This window comes from Bidens hawaiensis, unplaced genomic scaffold (assembly GCF_021521415.1).
Source record: "Bidens hawaiensis isolate Kalapana, Puna unplaced genomic scaffold, B.hawaiensis_p1.1 tig00002572_1, whole genome shotgun sequence".
Classification (NCBI taxonomy): domain Eukaryota; kingdom Viridiplantae; phylum Streptophyta; class Magnoliopsida; order Asterales; family Asteraceae; genus Bidens; species Bidens hawaiensis.
This window is the reverse complement of record NW_027491140.1, coordinates 1,660,115-1,681,358: the sequence shown is the minus strand read 5'-3', so window position 1 is coordinate 1,681,358 and position 21,244 is coordinate 1,660,115. Positions and strand designations below refer to the sequence as shown.

At 36.3% G+C, this 21,244-nt stretch overlaps 3 protein-coding genes across 3 annotated transcripts; 1 reads left to right on the top strand and 2 right to left on the bottom strand.

Moving 5' to 3' along the window:
* Positions 1 to 855: 855 nt before the first annotated feature.
* On the bottom strand, positions 856 to 4,435 carry LOC143620429 (stromal cell-derived factor 2-like protein). The gene is made up of 6 exons (XM_077092134.1): positions 4,328 to 4,435; positions 2,515 to 2,655; positions 1,937 to 2,077; positions 1,658 to 1,707; positions 1,431 to 1,560; positions 856 to 995 (listed from the first exon to the last, which is right to left on the bottom strand). The coding sequence occupies exons 1-6, from the start codon at positions 4,433 to 4,435 to the stop codon at positions 903 to 905; spliced, it is 663 nt and encodes a 220-aa protein (XP_076948249.1). The 3' UTR covers positions 856 to 902.
* Positions 4,436 to 6,143: 1,708 nt separating this feature from the next.
* LOC143620428 (uncharacterized) lies at positions 6,144 to 9,798 on the bottom strand. Its single transcript, XM_077092133.1, has 5 exons — positions 9,318 to 9,798; positions 7,172 to 7,229; positions 6,995 to 7,078; positions 6,748 to 6,889; positions 6,144 to 6,658 (listed from the first exon to the last, which is right to left on the bottom strand). Exons 1-5 carry the CDS (start codon positions 9,796 to 9,798, stop codon positions 6,287 to 6,289), a joined length of 1,137 nt encoding a protein of 378 aa, XP_076948248.1. The 3' UTR covers positions 6,144 to 6,286.
* Positions 9,799 to 14,984: 5,186 nt separating this feature from the next.
* Positions 14,985 to 18,916, top strand: LOC143620427 (photosynthetic NDH subunit of subcomplex B 1, chloroplastic-like). The gene is made up of 6 exons (XM_077092131.1): positions 14,985 to 15,648; positions 16,614 to 16,804; positions 17,418 to 17,675; positions 18,007 to 18,112; positions 18,241 to 18,326; positions 18,750 to 18,916. Exons 1-6 carry the CDS (start codon positions 15,067 to 15,069, stop codon positions 18,913 to 18,915), a joined length of 1,389 nt encoding a protein of 462 aa, XP_076948246.1. The 5' UTR covers positions 14,985 to 15,066; the 3' UTR covers position 18,916.
* Positions 18,917 to 21,244: the final 2,328 nt, after the last annotated feature.

Genomic DNA, 21,244 nt, shown 5'->3' with positions numbered 1-21,244 from the left:
GTAGTGAATCAATTGGTGGTGGTTGCGGTGTTCAAATGGTGTTTTCCGGCAACAAATTTGACTTTTCCGGCCAAAAACGTTTTTCCGACGACCTGAAACTAACGACGTTAGGATTCTGTTAGTTGCATACCATTATGAACAAATAAGTTAAAAGTTGGGACAATCAGTATCCAATTCATTAGTTGAAATCGGGAGTGACCAAAAGACAATAGTTAGGATTACCCCAAAAAGGAACCAACATACCAATAAATAAAACTATAGTGAATTTGGCATTTTTCCCTATAAATATTTCATCAATGCTATTTATCTTCGTCCCCCTTTTTTTTACCATTCTCTTCAAAATAGTTTGCCTCTCTTAATACGGAAATGGCAAACCAATGGCGTGGGACAAGAAATGGTTCATCTTCAAATAGAATGGGCGTGTTTGAAGAAGACCATGATGCCGATGCGTCTGGAAGTTGCTCGAGAGGAAAATTACTCCATTTTGGGAGGTTGAAATGGTAAACTTATGCTTAACATTATTTACGTTTTAAATTATAAAACGCTGAATTTGAATATCACTTGCTATGGTTTTTTGGACGTACTTGCAAAACTATAGTAAGGACGAGATAGAAGCATCTGAAAATCACTTCCTTACAATCGTTCTTTCCACGTCTTACTGACCTACACCTCCAACACCAAGTCGCCAAAAGCAATGAAAATGCATTCATTACTTGTGATCAAACCTTATAGGCGACATACGTTTGAAAAGGCGTCTTTTGTTAAAAATATTACACCCCATTTTAAAAGCACAGTTCATTTTTGAACCTACTATATAACCCCAAGGTCTTAAAATTGATTTTTGTCCATTACATTAGATAAGTATCATGGCTTGCAAAAACAAAAACAGAAAATGTAATTAACTACATCGATGCTTTGGTTTCAATTGTTGGAAGATATACACCTTCTGCTGCCAACCAAATATTATTTGCCTTTTTCTCCCGCACACCGCAAACCTGCAAAAATCATATTGTTTTTATGATGCTAATTTAATGCATTATTTATTCTTAAAAATGGATTATGTTTTGACTCGTTAACTAACTCTTCCTGCCACTAGTATGCTTGAAAATAATTTGTGTGAAAGAAAAAAAGATGAACAGTTCTACCCCCCAATGAAGTCACTGTGGTAGTAATGCCTACTCTTGTTAGAAACCCTATATACGCAACTAGTTTATTTATAAACAATGAAGAAATAATTATCCAATAGTAACCTTTGTTGTTCCATAAAGTCACACAAATGTTTTTAACTACAAAAACCAAGTTCTGAAATTGAAACGCTGTAATGTATTTAATGATCATTCTATTCAAAGTTTAACCTAAAGTAGGAGGTAAGTGTGCATAAATTATCCCTTTAAAAAATATGACATAAATATACTCAGAATGTTTCTGACCTCTTGTTGACCACCAGCAATGCGGTTGTACTTTTTATCATGGCTGTGTAAATATCCACTTGTGTCAACATGGCGAAGCCTTATTCTTTGATCTTGTCTCCATGTTTTGCCGCTTCCCTCAATTTCAAGTCTTAACAACATAAACACATTTCAGATGTTTTCTGTGATAACTTACAACATAACTTAACACCAAATAAAGTAAAATAATAGGTGTGCCTCAGTCTCACCTCCAATAATCTCCTGTATCTGAATTACCATCATCTCCAAAGCAACTCACCTGCATATAGCCTCAATTAGTTTAATTGCAGTCTTTAAATAAAATCTTAAGCGAAATGAACAGCACAAAAATCTATTTTAATGCATGCAACCATCTAAATCATTTTATTCAAAACTTTAGATTAATGTTGTCAAATTCTCGTTTTCCTAATTATAATTATTAAATAAATTCAGATGCAATTCATAACTACTTTTTAAATATGGATTTAAAAGTTAGTGGGTCCACTCACCTCAAGGTTGCCTGATATTGGTGAAGCATGTAAGTGGCTATGAAGCCATCTTCTGGTTTTCATGTGTTGCAACCGAATGATGGTCCCACTTTTAATGTTGTCTCCAGGTTTGTAGGATATCTGGGTCTCAGGTCTAACAATCTGGCATGCAAGACATCATTTGAAGTAAGGAATCAAAAAATTATTAAACTCTACACATAATAATATAATACATTAAACAGATTACATCATTAAAAAGATCTTATCAATACATTAAGAATGAACAAATATTAAAATATTGGCGATGCTCACATTATTGTCAACTTCACCACCAAATAAAAATATAAAATACAGCACTTAATTCAATAGAGTTAATCATACATAATTCACAATTTAGTTTCAATATGATCCTTTATATTTAACTAAGAAGTTGTATCAACGCTATGTCTAAAACACATAACGAAATCATAATATGCAATTAAAATGGCAATGTCTCCAAGCCTACATGATAACTCAACTGTTTAAACTTTAAATGAAAGTTTTATTGAGGTTGCCCATGTGTTAACAAGCATAAAATAAAAATTAAAACATAAACATACCCAATAACTATTGGCATCGTTTACATCTGGAAAACCAGTAACTGATTGCTGCCCACTGCCAGATCCATATGGAACATCGTGCGAGTGTAGTCGAAACTTTGTCTTTTCATGCAGCAACTTGATCACTGATCCATAAGTAATCTATAACAAAATAATTTACAGCAAATGAGCCTAAATGCAGTATATTAAGTTCCAACAAGTAAGCATGAAAACTTAGTACCATGAGCAACAAAGGAAAGATCCGCGTTCAACATATTCAGTGATCTTTCTATTAGTAATTCCAAACAAACACAACTAAGAAGATATTTCTCTCAAGCATTGTAAGCAATGGCGGACCTAGGAATTATTTTCATAGGGGTCGGAATTTTGGGGATTGATTGTCTATCACTGTGTAGTACTTTTTCCCGGGCCCATTCGGGTCGGGTCAAGTCAGGCCATATTCAAAATTGATTTATAAATACCCAATGAAATTATGTATAAAATGTTTCCGGCCAGATTCTGGCTAAAATCTGAAAATTCCGGCCAGATTCCGGCAAAAACCTGGAAATTACGGCCTGAAATGGAGGAGAGTTACCTGGAAGGAAAGAAGCGGAGAGCCTTTTTTGTGTTATCGTTTCCTGTACATGGTTTAATGTACGGAAAAGCAGCAACAAGTTTATTTTGTTTTATACTTTAAAGTAAAGTATATTGTAGCTGTGCAGTGTGCACTGTTTGCAGCTCTGCTACTAGCATGCTACAGTAACCACATGTTTGACTTTTTAAATCAATGGATAACTTAAGATTTCTTTTTTTATAAATGATAGGCTATATCAAATAAATTTTTAATTTTAAAATAATTTGTTATTGGACTGTGAAAATAATATTTGAAGTTTTAATGTATCTTTTTAGCTTTCTAATCTCTACATTTTAAAACTTTAAAATTATTGTATAATTTTAATTTTTACACATATTACATAATAGCTTTTGCTTTTAATATTTGAATAATAGTATTATTTTTTTAATACATAACACATTTTTAATTTTTTCATTTACGTGCGCTTTTTTTTTTCTCAGGCCCTCGCTTTTTTTGCGCTTTGCGCCTAGGCCCTAGGCGAGACCTATGCGCCTTGAGTGCGCCTAGCGCTATTAATAACTATGGTTGCAGGTTTTAAATCGGACTTTTTTTCTCCATCATTTTCCTTTTCTTCAATACTTTACAGGGGTCAGTGTCAAAATTTGGCATGGGTCGGATCAGAATTTATCATATATATAACATTAGAAAAAGAAATTCACAGGGGTCGGCCGACCCCCGTAGTCTTGCAGTAGGTCCGAAAGTGAAGGGATACTGGTTGCTTATACTAATATATATCAGATTATTCCTTATATCAAAGATCCCCAAAAATGTACAAATCTTAAAAGTATTTGCATCAGTTTTTGAAGTTGAATTTGACCATCCAACCCCGATAACTTCAACTTTTCATCTCAGAACAGAACAAAACAGAGCCCACAGATTGAAACTACATCCAATCAGTGAATCAACTAAGTGCTACTCAAGTGTCTAGCAATACAATAGCAGCAGTAAATCAAATTCAACAATGGAATGAGAAAATGTTTAACTATAGAATATTAATTAATATATGCATTTCATCACAATTTTTCTTTTTTATATAGTTTTCATATAAAATGAATATCACTGCCTCAAATCTATTTATTTTAATCCTGAAACTAGATCTAGTATCAGATAGCACACGTAAAAAAGCTAACCTAATATTTTAACAAAGCATTAAACATTGACAAACTGAGGAACTATATCTTCCAATAAAGTACTAATTACCTCAACGCCTTGAGAATTGGCAGCATAGACAGTAGATGAGGTATAATCAGAGTGTAAATGTAGACTTAGGAACAGTATAATACCGAGACAGGAGAAATATAACGCCATGGCGAATAATGAACCAAATCCGAAATTCACGATCCGATTTAAATAATGACAGCAGACCTAGGGTTTCTATGTATATCTATCTGATTCGTTTAGGTTCCAATGGATGCAATCACGGTGATGCGGTTGCTGCCGTCACGGTTTATCGGAAGAATGTAGAGAACGCGTGTGTGAATTTCTTGAACAAGTGACGTACTCTGTGTGATTTTTGGCCTTGGATTCATACATGGTGGTTCCACGTCAGTTACAGTCGATTAGCCAATGACTTCGTTCCACGTGGAAATATTATGACACCTGGACTGTTTCGTCTAAATTGAAGTTACAGTTAACCCCCTATATTTTGATAATCTGTTTCCTTTTGCATACTACGATTTAGTTTACGAAAAAAGTTGGTTTTTTGTTCATCTTCAAATATCATCATGTTCAGATTTTAATTTCTTGAACTTTGGTTTGGATATAAAGAGATGGAATTAACAAGAATGCAAGAAACTTTGATAATTAAACACCCTTTTTATCTAAAAACTTAAAGGTTGTTCATTCAATTCCTCACTGTTTAATTCTTCTTTTTTAAATCACTTTTGTAGTTGACCGGATGTATCATCAATGATCATATACATATTTGTTAATACCACGGGTGTTCATGACCCATTACACCTACCAAGTTGTTCAAACCAAAGCAACTAGTCCAGTTTGGTTCACGGCTTTACGATTTAAAATCAATTTCAATTGTGTTGTAAACTTGGAACCCGTCATCTACCTTTACATTCATAATTATTAATATTAATGAAGACATATTGATTTGAGATGGTTTGGGCATATGAAGAGAAGACAAGCAACAACACCAGTTAGAGTAGTGGAAACCTTCAATGCAAAGGGGAGAAGGACTAGAGACGGACCCAAATTGACTTAAGAGGAGCAGATTAGGCACGGATTTGCTAGAGCTCATGGATGATAGGAGTTCATGGAGACGTATGATTAAGGTTAATGACTTTCAGGGATGCCACTTCTATGTTGTTAACTTTAAGTCAGGGCTAAGAATCCTACATTTTAGAAGAACTTTGCATGTGATCGTTCTTTTGTTTGTATGCCTATTTGGATCATATGATGTCATATGTGCGCATATTCTATGCCACTCTATCACTATATGCGCTGTTATTGGTACATGTGTGTTTATATGTTGTTTGCTGTCTGTTATTTGTACATGTGTGTTTAGAGCATTCTCATCCGGTTCCTCCAAAATTTTGTGAGGGGAGATTGTAAATTATAAGGTGGGGTTTTAAGTGGTTGTGAGTGTAAATTATAAGGTGGAGAGAGAAAATGTAGTAATGTTTTGTAAATTTAGAAAAAAGGTAATAATTTTTTGTAAATTATAGGGTGAAGAAAGAAAACTGTAATGATTAAAGTATAAAAAAAATATATTATTTAATTAAACAGAAAAAAAAATGTAGTATTTTTTAGTATAATTATAAAGATGAGGATATTTGATCGGTTGAGAATGCTCTTATATGTCCTGTGAAGTCGGGGGTCTTTTTGAAAGCAACCACTCCTGTTAGAAGAGCGGTTCAATATAAATTTTTTTGTTAAAACTGTTTGAACGGTAGGTAAACGCCAATAGTTAAAAACTAATCACATAGAAATATAGAATCTAGTAAAAAACTATAACATACAAAATGAGCAAAAACATTCAAAATGATGCAAAGAATAACATCTAACAATCATCATCGCCATCATCATTTTTCATGTATATGCCCTTTTAATCTACAACCTAGAAACATCATTAACACAACAATTTGTACACAAACTCTTGTCCCCCCCCGTATTCCATATAACACTACAAAACACTACCATCACCGATTACTCATCCGACAAACGCAACTCATCAATAACCCTTGCTAACCCTAACCCACTTCCATCATCGGATTGTCTCTCTTCAGATTGACCATTTTGAACATCTGTCCTGTCCTTTACGGGTCCCGCATCTACACACTCATTGAACCTGAAGCAATTAACAAGATGATCATTAGTAAGCCCGGCCACTTGTAGAAATGAGTAAACGGCAGTGGGGCCCACGCCTCGGAAACCTCGTTTGACCAGATCTTTGCTTATTGCGTCTGCTTTTGATGTTTTGATTGGTACTTGACGAGGGTAACGAAATTTGTTGACTATTGGTTTATGGTTTATGAAACCCCATATGTACTTGTCAAAAGACCCAAACTCATCAGTTATCTGCAACATCAAAATATGTGGAATATTATAGCAATATCTGTATAATATAATATATAGTTGCATATGTACATATTATTATGTATAATTACCTTGCAAACCTGGCGAGCATTTTCAATAATTCCTCTTAGCTTCACCTCTGAAAGAAGAGAAGTTGCGGGGTTGCCAGGTGTCGTTAACTTCTTATCGTTCAATTTTGAGACAGCAACGGGGTCGAATCCAAGAAAAACTTCCCTGCGTATATGTCACATTTAATTTTGAATTAGCTTAGGCTAAAAAGGAATAATATTATGCTCGTATGGTTAAAATTTCTTCTTGCAAAGATAGTGTTTAGCTTACCTAAACAAAAGCCTTTTGTTGAGAATAGCGGGCCAGGTCAGTTCAGCCAAAGCAGTTGATAAACTGAGCAGTTCAAACAGTTTCCTGAAATGAATAATATAAATATTATTTTCAGAATTATACTTCAGTATTTTACTTAAAAAGGATTAAAAAGTTGCAAAATTTCATGGCGCATACTTGTCGTCGTGAACTGGGACTCCCCATTCTTCATCATGGAAAACAGCATAAACAGGATCTTCAAAACCAAAAGGGAAAGTTGTTAAGCAGTGAATAATATTTGCAAAAAAAAGGCTCTAGAAACAAATATAGATTTAAAAAGGAGGCAATAGAATATTAGAATACAAAACCAATGTTTACTAAGCGGACTCGAAACGTAATGGGGAAAGACTTTAAAACTTGCTATCTCTTAAAGAAGCTAAACATTGACTTTAGACATTTAATGTGCTTTCTGAAGTTAAACAATCTTGCCAAGTTTAATATTAAAAAGATACAATATGGTTCCTCATCATGAAGAGGACGTGCAAGTTCAGTAAAGTCTTTTCGTCTTCAATAAATATGCAAAAACAATTCAACAAAAAAAAATTCCATTTCTATTATATTTTTTAATGATGGATTCAAGCACCATTGATCATCATTCATTTTCCTGGTTTTTATGAAGCATTACGCATATTCTAACTTGCAAATGGCAACTTTATTAGATACGCTAACTAATCCACACAATATATTAAAATAATTAACAATTAGGGGTAAAACATTGATAACTGAAAAAATAGAATGTGATATATTTTATAAAAACTGAAACAAGTGACTACTGCTAGGTTATTATAAATGGCAATCTTTATATACCCTTATTCTCCTGCAACGTGTTCAAAGTGAAAACGATCACTGTCTAAAAAAACCCTAGAAACAAAAATAAATAAATAAATTCCTCCATGTTTCTAAAATTACACTCTGATTGAAAAGCCCACAGTGAAAATAGGGATTTAAATAAAAATTTATTGAATGACATTATGACAACATTATAGCTGGTATTTTCGTGAAAATGCTAGAAACAGTGCTAGAATCGCATGAGTTCCTAAGAGTGTATCACCTTATTTAAGTGTCCGTGTATTAAAAAGACATACCACATATGGCTTCATTATTGTTTCAGAATAAAGCAAAAAATGTCACTATCACAGCTAGAAACAACATAACAAACAACTGAGCATGCAAGGCACTCTCAAATGCTTTACAAACAGAAAATGAAGGATCAACTAAAGAGAAGGGGTTATCATGATATAAAAAATGTGTAAATAACACAAAATCAGAAAGAATGGCATCCGTATTAGTACAATTATTAAATTCTACGCTGAGATACTTCCAATTATAGAAATAATACTTATTGATAGAGATACTCAGGTGACTTTTGTTTCTGTGTTTGTTCCCTGTTGAATGTTTTTGGTCTCAGGGTGTTTGGTTTGATTTTAATAGATATAGCTGTTCAGAAAAGAAAAAAAAAAGATCTAGGATACGATTAATGCCCATTCAAATACATTCAGAACTTTTAGAAACAAGAAAGCACAGTTAAGTAATGCTTTGTATTCATAGCCTTTTATTATACCGGTTACCAAGAACTCTTAGATCAGTAAATGAAGCTAGCAATTTAAACTTCTCCAATCTCCTAATGAGCAGAAAGAAATCTGCAACCTATAACTTAATCAATTAAACAAAGGTGTGGTATTCTTAACTGCAACTATGAACTATATAAGATAGCATAGGTTAAATCTTTACACCAGCAAATTCCATTACAGCTATCATTTCCTGATTTCGCTACATTTCCTAAACCTTTTAACTTATAAGAGAAGAACACATCACTAACCAATAATAATGACAATCTGACCCGACATGTAACATTTTTCCCTTTCAGAAAGTTTATATTCCTCAAATTAGAGGTATCTATGACTTAATACAGGATCCTCCATATCCCATGGTGCAAGAAACACCTACACTCATACCATAGCTTGTAACCCTAGCAGCCTAAGATGCATTTTAGAGTCATCAGAAAAACAGTTATCCATCATAAAAGTAGCAAACTCCGACTGAACAAAAGCACGAACAAACTAAAAGGTACTTCCACATGCTACTGATCTCAACATTTAACATTTCAAAGCAATGTTTAAACTATTGTTTTCTAGAGAATTAAAGTAAAATGATATATCACAAGCAATTCTAAAAGCAATCTACTAGCTGTAATTCTACTATCATCTCCAGTTCCTATAACCTCATGTCACAATAGCAAGTTAAACCTATTGAAAAAAACTCAGTTTCAGATTGAAAATTATACCAGTATTAGCAGTCACCCAAGCACATCTCTTCCGTCCAGCCGAACCATCACCCGAAGCCTCCAACAAACCACCACTCTCCACAACAACTTTTCCACTTTTCAAACCAGCAGACTGCTTACCACTAACCGCCTTAGGCGTCACACTCCGTCTAACAGACGCTCGACTATGCGACGAATCCGAAGAAGCATCCGACGAGCACGAAGCACTCATCAACAAATTCGACTTCAACAGCTTCGAATCCTTCCGCCTCAAACTCGACTGCAGCAGAATCGGAGACGCAACCGACTTCGAATTCACAGCCAAATTAACCGACGACGATGACTTCTTAACCTCGTCTCGTTTACCTACTTTACTCTTCGGCTTCGCAGCCGGCTTACGCAATTCCGTGGCGTTGTTCCCCGCCGGCCCTAGCACCGGCCGTGATTCCACGTCAGCAACATCCATGACTGCATCCGCCGCAACTCTCGGTGGCTCCGACATTAACAGTATTTGAATTTTAATAAGTAAAATAATAATAATAATATTCTATGGCACAGAAACCGAGGAGTTGGAAATTGTCACAAATGTACCGACGGAATTGGTAGAGTGAGTGCAGATCGGCGATTGTTATCTCCGGCGACAACGACGGCGATTGAGAGATAGCTCAGTGGTTGAAAGCAAGGACGGACGGCTGAGATGCTTCTAGAAGAGTTGGAGTTATGAGTCTGCTCAGTAAAGTCCAAATTAGACTTTGATTAAAATTAAAATTAATTAATTAATTAATTTTGGCATTTAAATTTGTCTCTGTGTCACCTGCTCAAGCCAACAGACTGTAAAGCTAAATGTTTGTTATACTGTCGACCCCTTGCTTGACGTGTTTTTTTATTTATTTTATAATAGCAATTATACCGTTCTGTTACTTTTTTATATGTAGAGGTGGACAACAAAACCGGTTCCTGGAACCGGTTCGACGGAACCGAACCGGAACCGAACCGGTTCCTACCCGTTTTTCGTAGGAACCGGTTCGGTTCCGTTTCAACCCGACGATCCGGAACCGGTTTGACATGTTTGGAGGTGGACCGGGTAGGAACCGGAACCGAACCGGAACCGGTTCTGGAACCGGTTCGACCGGAACCGGTTCGGAACCGGTTATAGCCGTTGGAGTGGTTCTAGCCGTTGGGAAACGGTTTTATGGCCGTTTTTTGACCGTTGGGGTCAAAAATGGCCGTTTTTTGGCTCCCCAAACACCCCACTACTAGTATAAATAGGTATTTGGTGTAATGGGTTCATCACAACACTCAAAACGAAAACCCGAACGCAAAAAAATACAAAAAAACGCTATTACAACGTTCTGAGTTCTCTAATCTCTTGTTTTCTCTTCTTCTATATTCATATTTGTTGTTATGGCTGCCTCACAATCATCGGTTGGTCAAGGTTCCACCGCCGGACCAAGTTTCGTTCGTATTGTACCTCATAATCGTAATCAAGAGATTTGGTGCAATTGGGATTTGGTTGAATTGAGTGACCATTCATTGAAGGCTCGGTGCAAGTTTTGTGGGATTTATTTAAACCCACTTTCGAATTCAAATTTGAAGAAACACATCGAAAGACCGTATTGCAGGGCGTTGAAACAGAACGTCGAGTCGCAACAAACGCAAATGGATAGTGAAGGCGGAATATTTACATACCAAATTGATCGAGTTCAAGATCGTATGGCGAAGTTTGTGATTCAAGAAGCTTTGCCGTTTAGCCACTTCGACAACCCTCGCTTAACCGCCATGATTCGAGATACGCTTCAACCACAATACACTCACGTAAGTCGTCATACTCTTAAACGTTATTGTTTAAAATTGTGGAAGAAGGCCAAAGAGGTACTAATTGCATATTTTGAAAATATAAATACGGGAATAAACTTAACTACTGATGTTTGGTCGGCTCCACATGGTCTACCCGAATCTTATCTTTGTGTCACCGCTCATTGGGTAGACCCGTCATCGTGGGAAATGATGAAACGCACCATTGCTTTCGAACTCTTTGAGTATCCACATACGGGAGATAATTTGTTTGAAATTTTAGATTATGTTATAAAAACTTATAAACTAGAAAATAAAATATTTTCAATTGCATTTGATAACGCGTCGAATAATACATCGGCGGTTGATAAATTAAAATTAAAATATACGCCGATTTGCAATGGTGTATTTTTTCACTCAAGGTGTGTTGCACATATCATTAATTTAATCGTGCAAGACGGACTTGCTTCGGATGAGGTTACATCGGTTATAAACGATTTTAGAGTAATGCTACATGAAGTTTTTAAGAAAAGTAAAAAAAGACAAATGGATTATAGAAAATTTTGTAAAGATACGGGAAGAAAAGCTTTGGGAGCTAATTGGGATGTACCTCATCGATGGAATTCCACTTGCATAATGTTTCAAAGTGCTTTGAAACAAAGAGACACTTTACAAATGTTTCATTCTAGTCTTGCCGAGAATGATTTGGCAATCCCCTTTTCAAATGAGAAATGGGAAATTATCAATGACTTATCGACTTTTCTTGAAGTTTTTAAAACATCAACTACGAAACTATCGGGAACGTATTATCCGACAAGTCCCTTGGTTCTTTCGGAGTTATTTTTAATCGTTAACAATCTTAAAGAATTTGAAAATAAAAGTCCAATGTTTTCAAACATCATATTACCAATGAAGTTTAAATTAAAAAAATACTTTCTTGAATTGCCACCGATTTTTACTTGCGCCGCCGCTTTAAACCCAATGTTAAATGTTACGGGGGTTGAATGTGTGATAGACGAAATTTTTTCAGCCTTAGATATGCATGAAGTTGACCCAAACTTTTCAACAGAGGCACAAAATGATTTTAACTTGAATTTTAAATTTATGTATGACTTTTATATAAATAAATATGGGTCAAACATACACATGCCTACGCCGGGGGGGTCTTCATCAAGTTCAAGTGCTCCTAGAGTACGAGACCCCATGATTAGCCTTATGAACACCGTTCGCAACGTAACGGCTAAAAAACAAAGGGGTAACACCCCTTCAAGCGAACTAGGAAGGTATAGTGCATATGATTTCTCTACCGGTTTATCCGAAGAGGAATATGGCACTTTTGATGTTTTGGCTTGGTGGAAGGTAAAGGAAACCGAGTTTCCGATTCTTGCCACCATGGCCCGTGATTTACTAACCGCCCAAGCTTCTACGGTAGCTTCGGAATCTGCTTTTTCTCTTAGTGGCAGGGTAATATCGGTGAGAAGAACAAGACTGAATTCGGAGTCGGTGGAGATGTGCATTTGCTTGAAGGATCACTTGGACTCAATCGATCGTGTTCAACACGTAACCACTCTGGAAGACGAAACACCACTTGATGTTCGAGTGCACGACGAACAAGAAGGCGTTTCTACAAGTAATTCTGATGAATAAGTCGCCACTCAATAATTACGACGAACAAGAAGGCTTTTATAGAAATAATATGTCACAACTTTATATTTATAAGTTTAATGTTTTGTTAGTTTGTTTTTGAATATTTTAAAACATGTAACCTTTTTTTTTTGAACTTCTTAAAGTAAATAAAATGAATTTTATGTTAATTGTTTTTTTTATTTAACATGTTATACAAATACGAGCAGCGGAAACGAAAAACGAAAAAAAAAATTATTTTTTACACTGTAACCGGTTGGAACCGGTTACAGTGTAAGAACCGGTTTAGGAACCGGTCAGAACCGGTTCCACCGGTTCCGGGTCCGAGGGTTGGGGAACCGGTTCGGTTCCCTAACCGGTTCGAACATGGAATCGGTTTAAACAGTGATGTTGACTAATGGAACCGGTTCTGAACCGGTTCCGGTTCCTTTGACCAACCCGATTTGATCACCTATATTTATATGTATACTTCAATTTAATGCTTCATAAATACTAGTTGTGTTTTTATAAAGCAATTTATATAGAAACTAGCTTGATTTACACTTTATATATTTAATATTTAAATAACTTTTGATTGGATGTAAGAGCATAAACTAAAATCGAATCTTATCGTGTTCTATGTAGGTTAAGATATATATTTAGTTGGTTTATAAATAACAATTTTTCTTTGTTATTAGTTAGATAGACAAGGTAACTCTTGTGACCATTATTCCTTAGGGTTAGGGGGCACAACCGATTTGGTGAATATCAGAGTAACATATGGGAGCATAATCGTTGTTGACAAATTAAACGGTCAACACACTGTTTCCCAATGCTTTAAAAATTGGTGCGTACCAGCCGGTTGAACCGGTTATACTAGATTTCGGTAAGGCAACCGATATTTAGAGCATAGTATTTTTAGGCGGTTAGCTAGAACATCGTACCGCCGTTTTTTTTTCCCTTAAAATACCGGTTTTAAAAACAAGAGATTTTTGGTATTTTTTTACGGTCTATATTTTTTAAAAATGACTTTTAACCAAGTGGATAAAATTAAAAACGAGTAAACACAATAAACAACGATTCGTTAATCAACCAATTATGCATCCTTCAAATCCAATGTTGGTTTCATTACATTGTTGTAATTGCAAATTTCATATACAAAGTACAACCTTCCTATTTGACTCGATCATTGTTCTTATGTGTTGTTTGATTCATTTGTGATGTTTATTAGTGTATTTTATGGTTATTATTTGTGTTGGAGCTGTATTTATATGGTAAACTATTCACCCGGTTGAACCTACCAGTACATCTCAGTTCAACCTGTTGTATAATTTTTAAACCAAATCCGGTACAAATAAAATACAAATTTTTAAATCATTGCTATTTCCTATTTGAAATGTCATTAGGCTTGTGACTCTTGTCACATGTGTTACGAAACCACCCATCCGACTCTTGGTGGTATAATAAAAGTTCCTCATTTTGTGTTCTTTAAAAAATGTATAATGATTGAAATCTCACATATTTATACCACTAGAAACTTACCTTTTACACATATTCTTTTCTTAGATCGGTATACATTCGTATTGTATATAGCAAACCCGATTATCTAGTTGACTTGTGCAAGATTAATAAGGAATATTGCATGTTTTCTTTTTGTTGTAATGCTATTAAATGGGTTTCTGTAAACACCACAACACAATGTTTGTGAGCAGCGAAGTCGAAACTGATTTAAAGATATAAATTAACCACCCTAAAGGTTTAAGTTGTAATGTCAATCGTCGTTTTAGTTTGTCATTAGTTTTAGAACCTTCAAAACAACAATCTTTATGGGAATTCGATTAATAATTGCAATAAAGTTGCCATAATTCGTTTGAGCCGATTTCAAATCGAAGGCAGTAAACCAAGTGAGGGGTGTCAAAGTTTGGGTTAAATAGGTTGGGCCATCAAGGTTACTTTGTTGATTTTGGTTAAATATATGAGTTTGGAGAATGAGCTGCTTAGATCGTAATAATTCATGATTGTTTGATAAAAAATGCATGTGAATTATGAAACACCGTCCATGCTCGTTACCCACCTCATCTCCTTACACAAAACGCCTCAGGGGCAGTGTTCCACGCCCTGGGTGGGTGATGTGGCGCCACCGCACCGGACTTAAAACCAAAATATATGGCCTAATATTTTAATAACTAACAACTTATTTGAATTTCAGTTATTGGAGTCTCTATCTATGGATGAAGCGCCCACATTTACCATATCCAATCATCTTTCCACAGTCCACACATTCAAATCCAAATGCAGCCATTTACACATATGACATAATCAATCACAAATCCTAAAACTCAAATTCTCATCAATGGCTACAACCTCTCTCCTACCCAAATCAATCCCACCATTTCTCACTAACCCCACTTCAATACCCTCTACCAGATTCACCAACATCTCATTCCCCACCCACCAATCCGATCGCCAACCTGTATGCACACCAAATGTTCGACCAAATGCCAAAAAGAAAAACGAGTGGCTCGACCCCTTCGACACAGGCGAGGACCCGGACATGGAGTACGGAACGCAGTATGCCGAAGGCAAGCAGTCCGAGGACCCAAGACCACCTGAGAACCCCGACAATCCATACGGGTTTCTCAAGTTTCCGATGGGGTTTATGCCGGAAGTTGCATCATTAGGGTTGAAAATTAGGGGGGATGTTAGGAGATGTTGTGTTGTGGTTGCGGGTGGGGTGTATGAGAACTTGCTGTTTTTTCCGACAATTCAGCTGATTAAAGATCGGTACCCGGGTGTTCAGGTGGATGTGTTGAGCTCGGCGAGAGGGAAGCAGACTTATGAGATGAATAAGAATGTGAGATGGGCTGATGTTCTTGACCCGGATGATGATTACCCGGAGCCTGCAGATTATCTTGATTTTCTTGGAGTTATTAAGGTTTGTACTAGGAAAGTTAAGATTGTTGATTTGTTAATGGGTTGGATTGAAGTGATTATACAATCTTGAAAATAAGTAGGGATGATAATTAGGCGGGTATTGGTAATTCTAGTACCATGTAGGGTTGTTCAAATAACTCGTGGCTCACTTGAAAAAACTTGTTTGTAACGTTCCGAACCTAACCGGTTTGGGTTTGTAAATGATCCAGGCTCGTGACTTGCTCCTTTGGCTCGTTTAAATTAAACCCCAAATTTTAATATATAATAATAATAACATATAAAGAAAAGTTGAAAAAACCAAAACTAACATATAAAAATATTGAAAAAAAAAACAAAAATAATACATGTAGTAATATAAATTCTCTAGTTTATAAAATTTACATTATTTTTATGGTAAAAAATATTTTTTTGGTCTTTTATATATCAATATTTGTAAAAAAAAATTGAATTAAAAAAATTAATGAGCTGATTCAAGCTTTTCACAAGCCTCACATGAGCTATACCTTTCAGCTCGTTAAAATAAACAAGCTGATCCTGCTCGTTTAACTTAAAGCTCGAGGCCAAGCGCAGCGTAGCTCGGCTTGTTAACAGCCCTAACTCCCATACCCGATTGTAAAATCGTACGTCAAGTATATCGGGCATAGCTGTTAGTTTGTTAAAAATTATCCATTAAGATTTCCAAATAAATTTATTAATATTTAGTTTTTATCTAATTTTATTACCCAAGGAGATTAAAAATATAAAAAGGATAATTTAGCGAGCTGGCATATTATTCTATTACCCAAGAGCAATAAGAAAAAAAGATTTATGAGCATGATTCGGGTATATGAGTATGAATGTTACGGGCATTACTTAATAGCATACCCGTCCCATACAATATTTTCTAAAACTAACCCGATACCTAGTCCCGTTACTGTTTTGGGTTGGTTTGTTATAACTAATTATAAGTTTGCTTGGTATTTGCAGAATAGGTACTATGATATGATGTTATCAACCAAACTGGCCGGTCTAGGACACGCCTCGTTTTTGTTCTTGTCAATGGCTACCGAGAGAGCTAGTTACATCTACCCAAATGTGAATGCAGCAGGTGCAGGATTACTACTATCACAAACATTCACACCCGATCGCTTGAACCTGTCGGAAGGTGGATATCACATGTGAGTTAAATTATATTATAAATTATTAAAGAAAAACTAAGCTATATGATAACATAAAATAGATAAAAGAAAACTTTTCAGTTTCAAATGGAAGAGAGAAAACCAAAGTAAGTTTACATTTACTTTCAAGATTCTTTTGGAAAATGCTGTATTTAAAAGCAAAAAAAACAAAACAAAACAAAACAAAAAAAAAACAGATTTTGTTATGCTCTTTGAAGTTTAATAATCACTTACTTGAGTGTAAGAAATTGTCGTTACTTCAAATTAACTAATAAACTGACTAAAAACAACATATTCGTGACAAAAATGAGATGCTCGAATTAGATTAGAAGACTCTCAAATAATCAGTCTTGTTGCACTTGGTATTACACTCATTATTTTATGAAACCATGATAATTAATGAAATGCAAGTAAAAGTTTCTCAAATCAGGTTCAAACAATACGTCAGGTTTGTAGCATTTGGTATCAAACTGATTCAGATAACAAGAACCATGATTTGTTAACACATTAAAAACTGATTATCAAGACTTTCGAAACATAAATCAAACACCACCTTAATCTTTAATCACGTCACATTTTAATAAAGACAATATTTTAAGGAATATTGTAACAGGTACAAACAAATGACAGAGTGGCTAGCAAGACCGGGTAGAGGGGTCCCGAGGCAAGAGATTCCTCCGCTTAAAGTATCAATATCTCGAAAGCTAAAAGACGTTGTAGCTGAAAAGTATAAAAAAGCGGGTGTTGAAAAAGGAAAATATGTTGTTATACACGGTATACATTCGGATTCAAAAGCTTCAATGCAATCTAGGGGGGATACTGACAGCTTACTACCCCTTAATTTATGGGCAGAGATTACAAATTCTATAAGGTCAGCAAAGTTTTATATATAACAAATGTTCCAAAATGAGATAATCAACTGTAATACATATGTAAAAATAGTGTTTTGATGTTTCAACTTTCAAGTTTTAATAATTTTTACACAAATCTGATATTTTGAGGAAGTTACTGAAAAAATTTAACAAAGTTGCTGTCAGCCGACTTGCTTTTGTTTGGACGGTTCGGTCAGTTCCTAACTGTTTATAAACACCCGTATTAGATATGCTATTTTAATATGTTCTAGGATAAAGAGTTTTTATAGCAACTTGTTTGAAACTATTTATTTATTACTGTTTTTATTTGATTGCATTGTTGTAATACAGGGGAGTGAAACCACTGTATGTGATTCCTCATGAGAAGGAAAGAGAGAATGTGGAGGAAATTGTAGGAGATGATACCAACATAATATTCATCACCACACCAGGCCAGGTTGGAATTTTTAATTTAATTGTTTAAAATAATATTAATAATTAAACTAATTATATGTTACTAATCTGCTATTTGTATTAAAAGTTAAAGGCAAACTTTTGTTCATATATTGTTAATCTATGCTGCAGTTGGCTGCTCTTATTAATGACTCTGTTGGTGTCATATCGACTAACACAGCAGCCGTACAACTAGCACATGCACGCGAAAAACCCTGGTGAGTTTCTTAATAGTTATAATAATGTACACACATATATTAATATACTAAATACAAATTTATATAAATAATAGGCTCGTGAGCTTAGTTAAGCTCGATATGTGAAACTCTGGCTCAAGCTCGAGCTCGTTTAAGCCCAGCTTGATTCAAACTTTTAGCAAGCCGATCTCAAGCAGCTCTACTCGTTTACACCTCATAAAATGTTCTACTAAAAATAGAGTATTGCTGGAATAATATAATTGTGGTATCATATTTAACACACTAATAATTTGTAAAATAATTCAGAAGTTTTGTACCAGGTGTTTAAGGCTAACCCAACTCAGGTGCATTCTGACACGTAAAAAAATTTATCGGTTTTGAGTCAATTTGATAGAACAATTACAGTAGTTGACTTACCGGTTTTTTATTTTGACGTTGTGACAGCGTGGCATTGTTTGGCTCTGAAGAGAAAGCAAGAGTGTTTCTCCCAAACATAGAAAACAGTAAATTCATCATAGCTTCATCAAAAACTGGGAAGTTAGTAGATATTGACATAAATGCTGTCAAAAATGCAGTCCAGATATTTGAAATGCCACTGGCTATTGCCTAGAAGGAACATCATATTTGTTTGTACAATATTTTTGTCAACTGTATATTTGACATTCAAATTGTTGTTAAAAAATAAAATTCAGCTTCACATGATGCAGTTGCAGAGGCTTATGCAAAAGTGTGTACATCTCTCCCCTCTTTTAAACGTATCACTTCATGAATGTTAAGGACTAAGGAGACCATTTCGACGTATTTAATTTTGAATAGATTGATTAACGTTATGTTTTATCTCTTAACTTGTTAGACATATAAAAAGAATGATGAATTTCCTCTTATTGTGCTTAGACGTAACGCGAATGGTTATGAACATAGACCTGGTAAATGTTGATGAATTCTCTGATTATCGAATGCATCAAATAGTAGAAGAGTCAGGCTATGTGATTGAGCAAGATGTATGCATCTAATTTACGTAAATATGTTGGTGATTGAAGAGGTATGTACCCGCCTCAACACCGAGCAAGGCGGGTCAACCCACAAGATAAAGACATTATGAAGGCACAAAGCCAAAACCTATGTGCATGGCGCATACAAAACATGCTCAGGCATCATATGCCCAGGCACCACACATGCTCAGGCATCATATGCCCAGGCACACATATGCTCGCGCATCACATGTGCGCGCGGCGCATCAGCGCGCGGCGCATATCACATGCTCGTGCATATCACATATGCGCATATAACATCTGCGCGTGAGAATAAACAGAAGACCTCGCGCATCCTCAGGATTGGCGCATATCACACATGCACATAATCGACCTCGTCCTTATCCAAATCAGGATTAGGGCAACCTTGATTGTGCACGTCAGACAACCTTCTAGAAGGTATCTTTTTAAGGAGTAAGAATATGCTGATGTTGACAGCTGCCAAATGAAAGGTCGACAACTCAGCATGACACATGTGCTACCACGTGATTACAACCAACGAGAAAGCGCCAGGTGTCCCGGAGGACACGTGGCGCAGTGCGATTGGAGGAGGCCAACGAGGCTGAGCCCAATCAGTGGAAACCCTAGCACTATAAATACAGCATCAACTCCACTTTGATGGGGACATTCATACTCAATCATTGACAGTTACAGGCAGTGATATCACATTCAATCATATTGAATTACATTCACTCACAGTCAGTTACATACAAACACACAGTCACACAATCATACAGTATTCAGCTATTAAGCAATACTCTCCAGATTCCCTTACTCACACATTATTATCTTCTCCTACACGTACTTATTCTCACGCCGGAGGGTTACCCCAAAGAGGACCCCTCTGTCCCTTTCTGAGGGGTAAGTTAACGGCGTTGTTCATTTTGTAGGTGGAAGAACACGGATCCAGAAGAACCATCGGTGAAATAGTACAATCAAAACCCGAGGAAAGTAGATCTGCTACCAGTGAGTAGATCCACGTTTCTTCATTGGCGCCATCCACTGTTACAAACGGCAATCAGATCTCATCAGATCTACATAAAAAAAATCAATCGCCATGGTTTCTGGCGTTCGTAACGCTGATCAAGCTCTGGAGGATATTGAACGTGAGGGTGTCAATGAGGGACAGCAGTTTCTGAGGGTGCCGCGTGATTCTACGCGCGCCACCAGTAACCGTCCCTTCATCACAACCCCTCACGGCCAGACTGAAACTCCTCCAGACGATCTCACGTTACAAAATCTTGCCGGCGCGAAACTGAAAGGACCAATGGGTCCAGAAGAAGAAACAAATGATCCGAATGAATGGCTCATAAACGAGCAGCGGCGTCTAATGGAAAAGTACAATGAAATGGTCAAACAGAAAAAGCTAGCCGACCAAACACAAAGGCAAGCGTTTGATAAGCAGACTACAAAAAGGCCGCGCGCGCCGGAAGACGGACATTCTGTTCACACTGCACACACTGAGTTCAGTGATGAGGAAGTGCATAGCATGAGGAAGACGCGAGATACTCATGCAGGAGGCTCACAACTCCGCGCGCCTGTGAACATGGCGCCTGGAGCCAGAGCAGATCTGGATCTGCACATGCCGTACAGCCCGCCAGTGAGGGGACAAGTGGACGTAACCACGCCGTACAGGCCGGCCATCTTAGTGAAGCACTCAAAATTTACTGAGCGCATCGCTAAGGCCCCCATCCAGCACAAGACCAAGATGCCAAGTGGTCTGGGCAAATATGATGGCACAACAGATCCAGATGACTTTTTGCAAGGTTTCTATAACACGGGAAACCTAGAGAGCTGGACGATGCCAACATGGTGTCACATGTTTGCCCGCTGCCTTACGGGCGCGGCGCGTGTCTGGTTCGAGAGCTTGCCGACTGGGCAAATTGATGGGTTCGAGGAACTATTGGA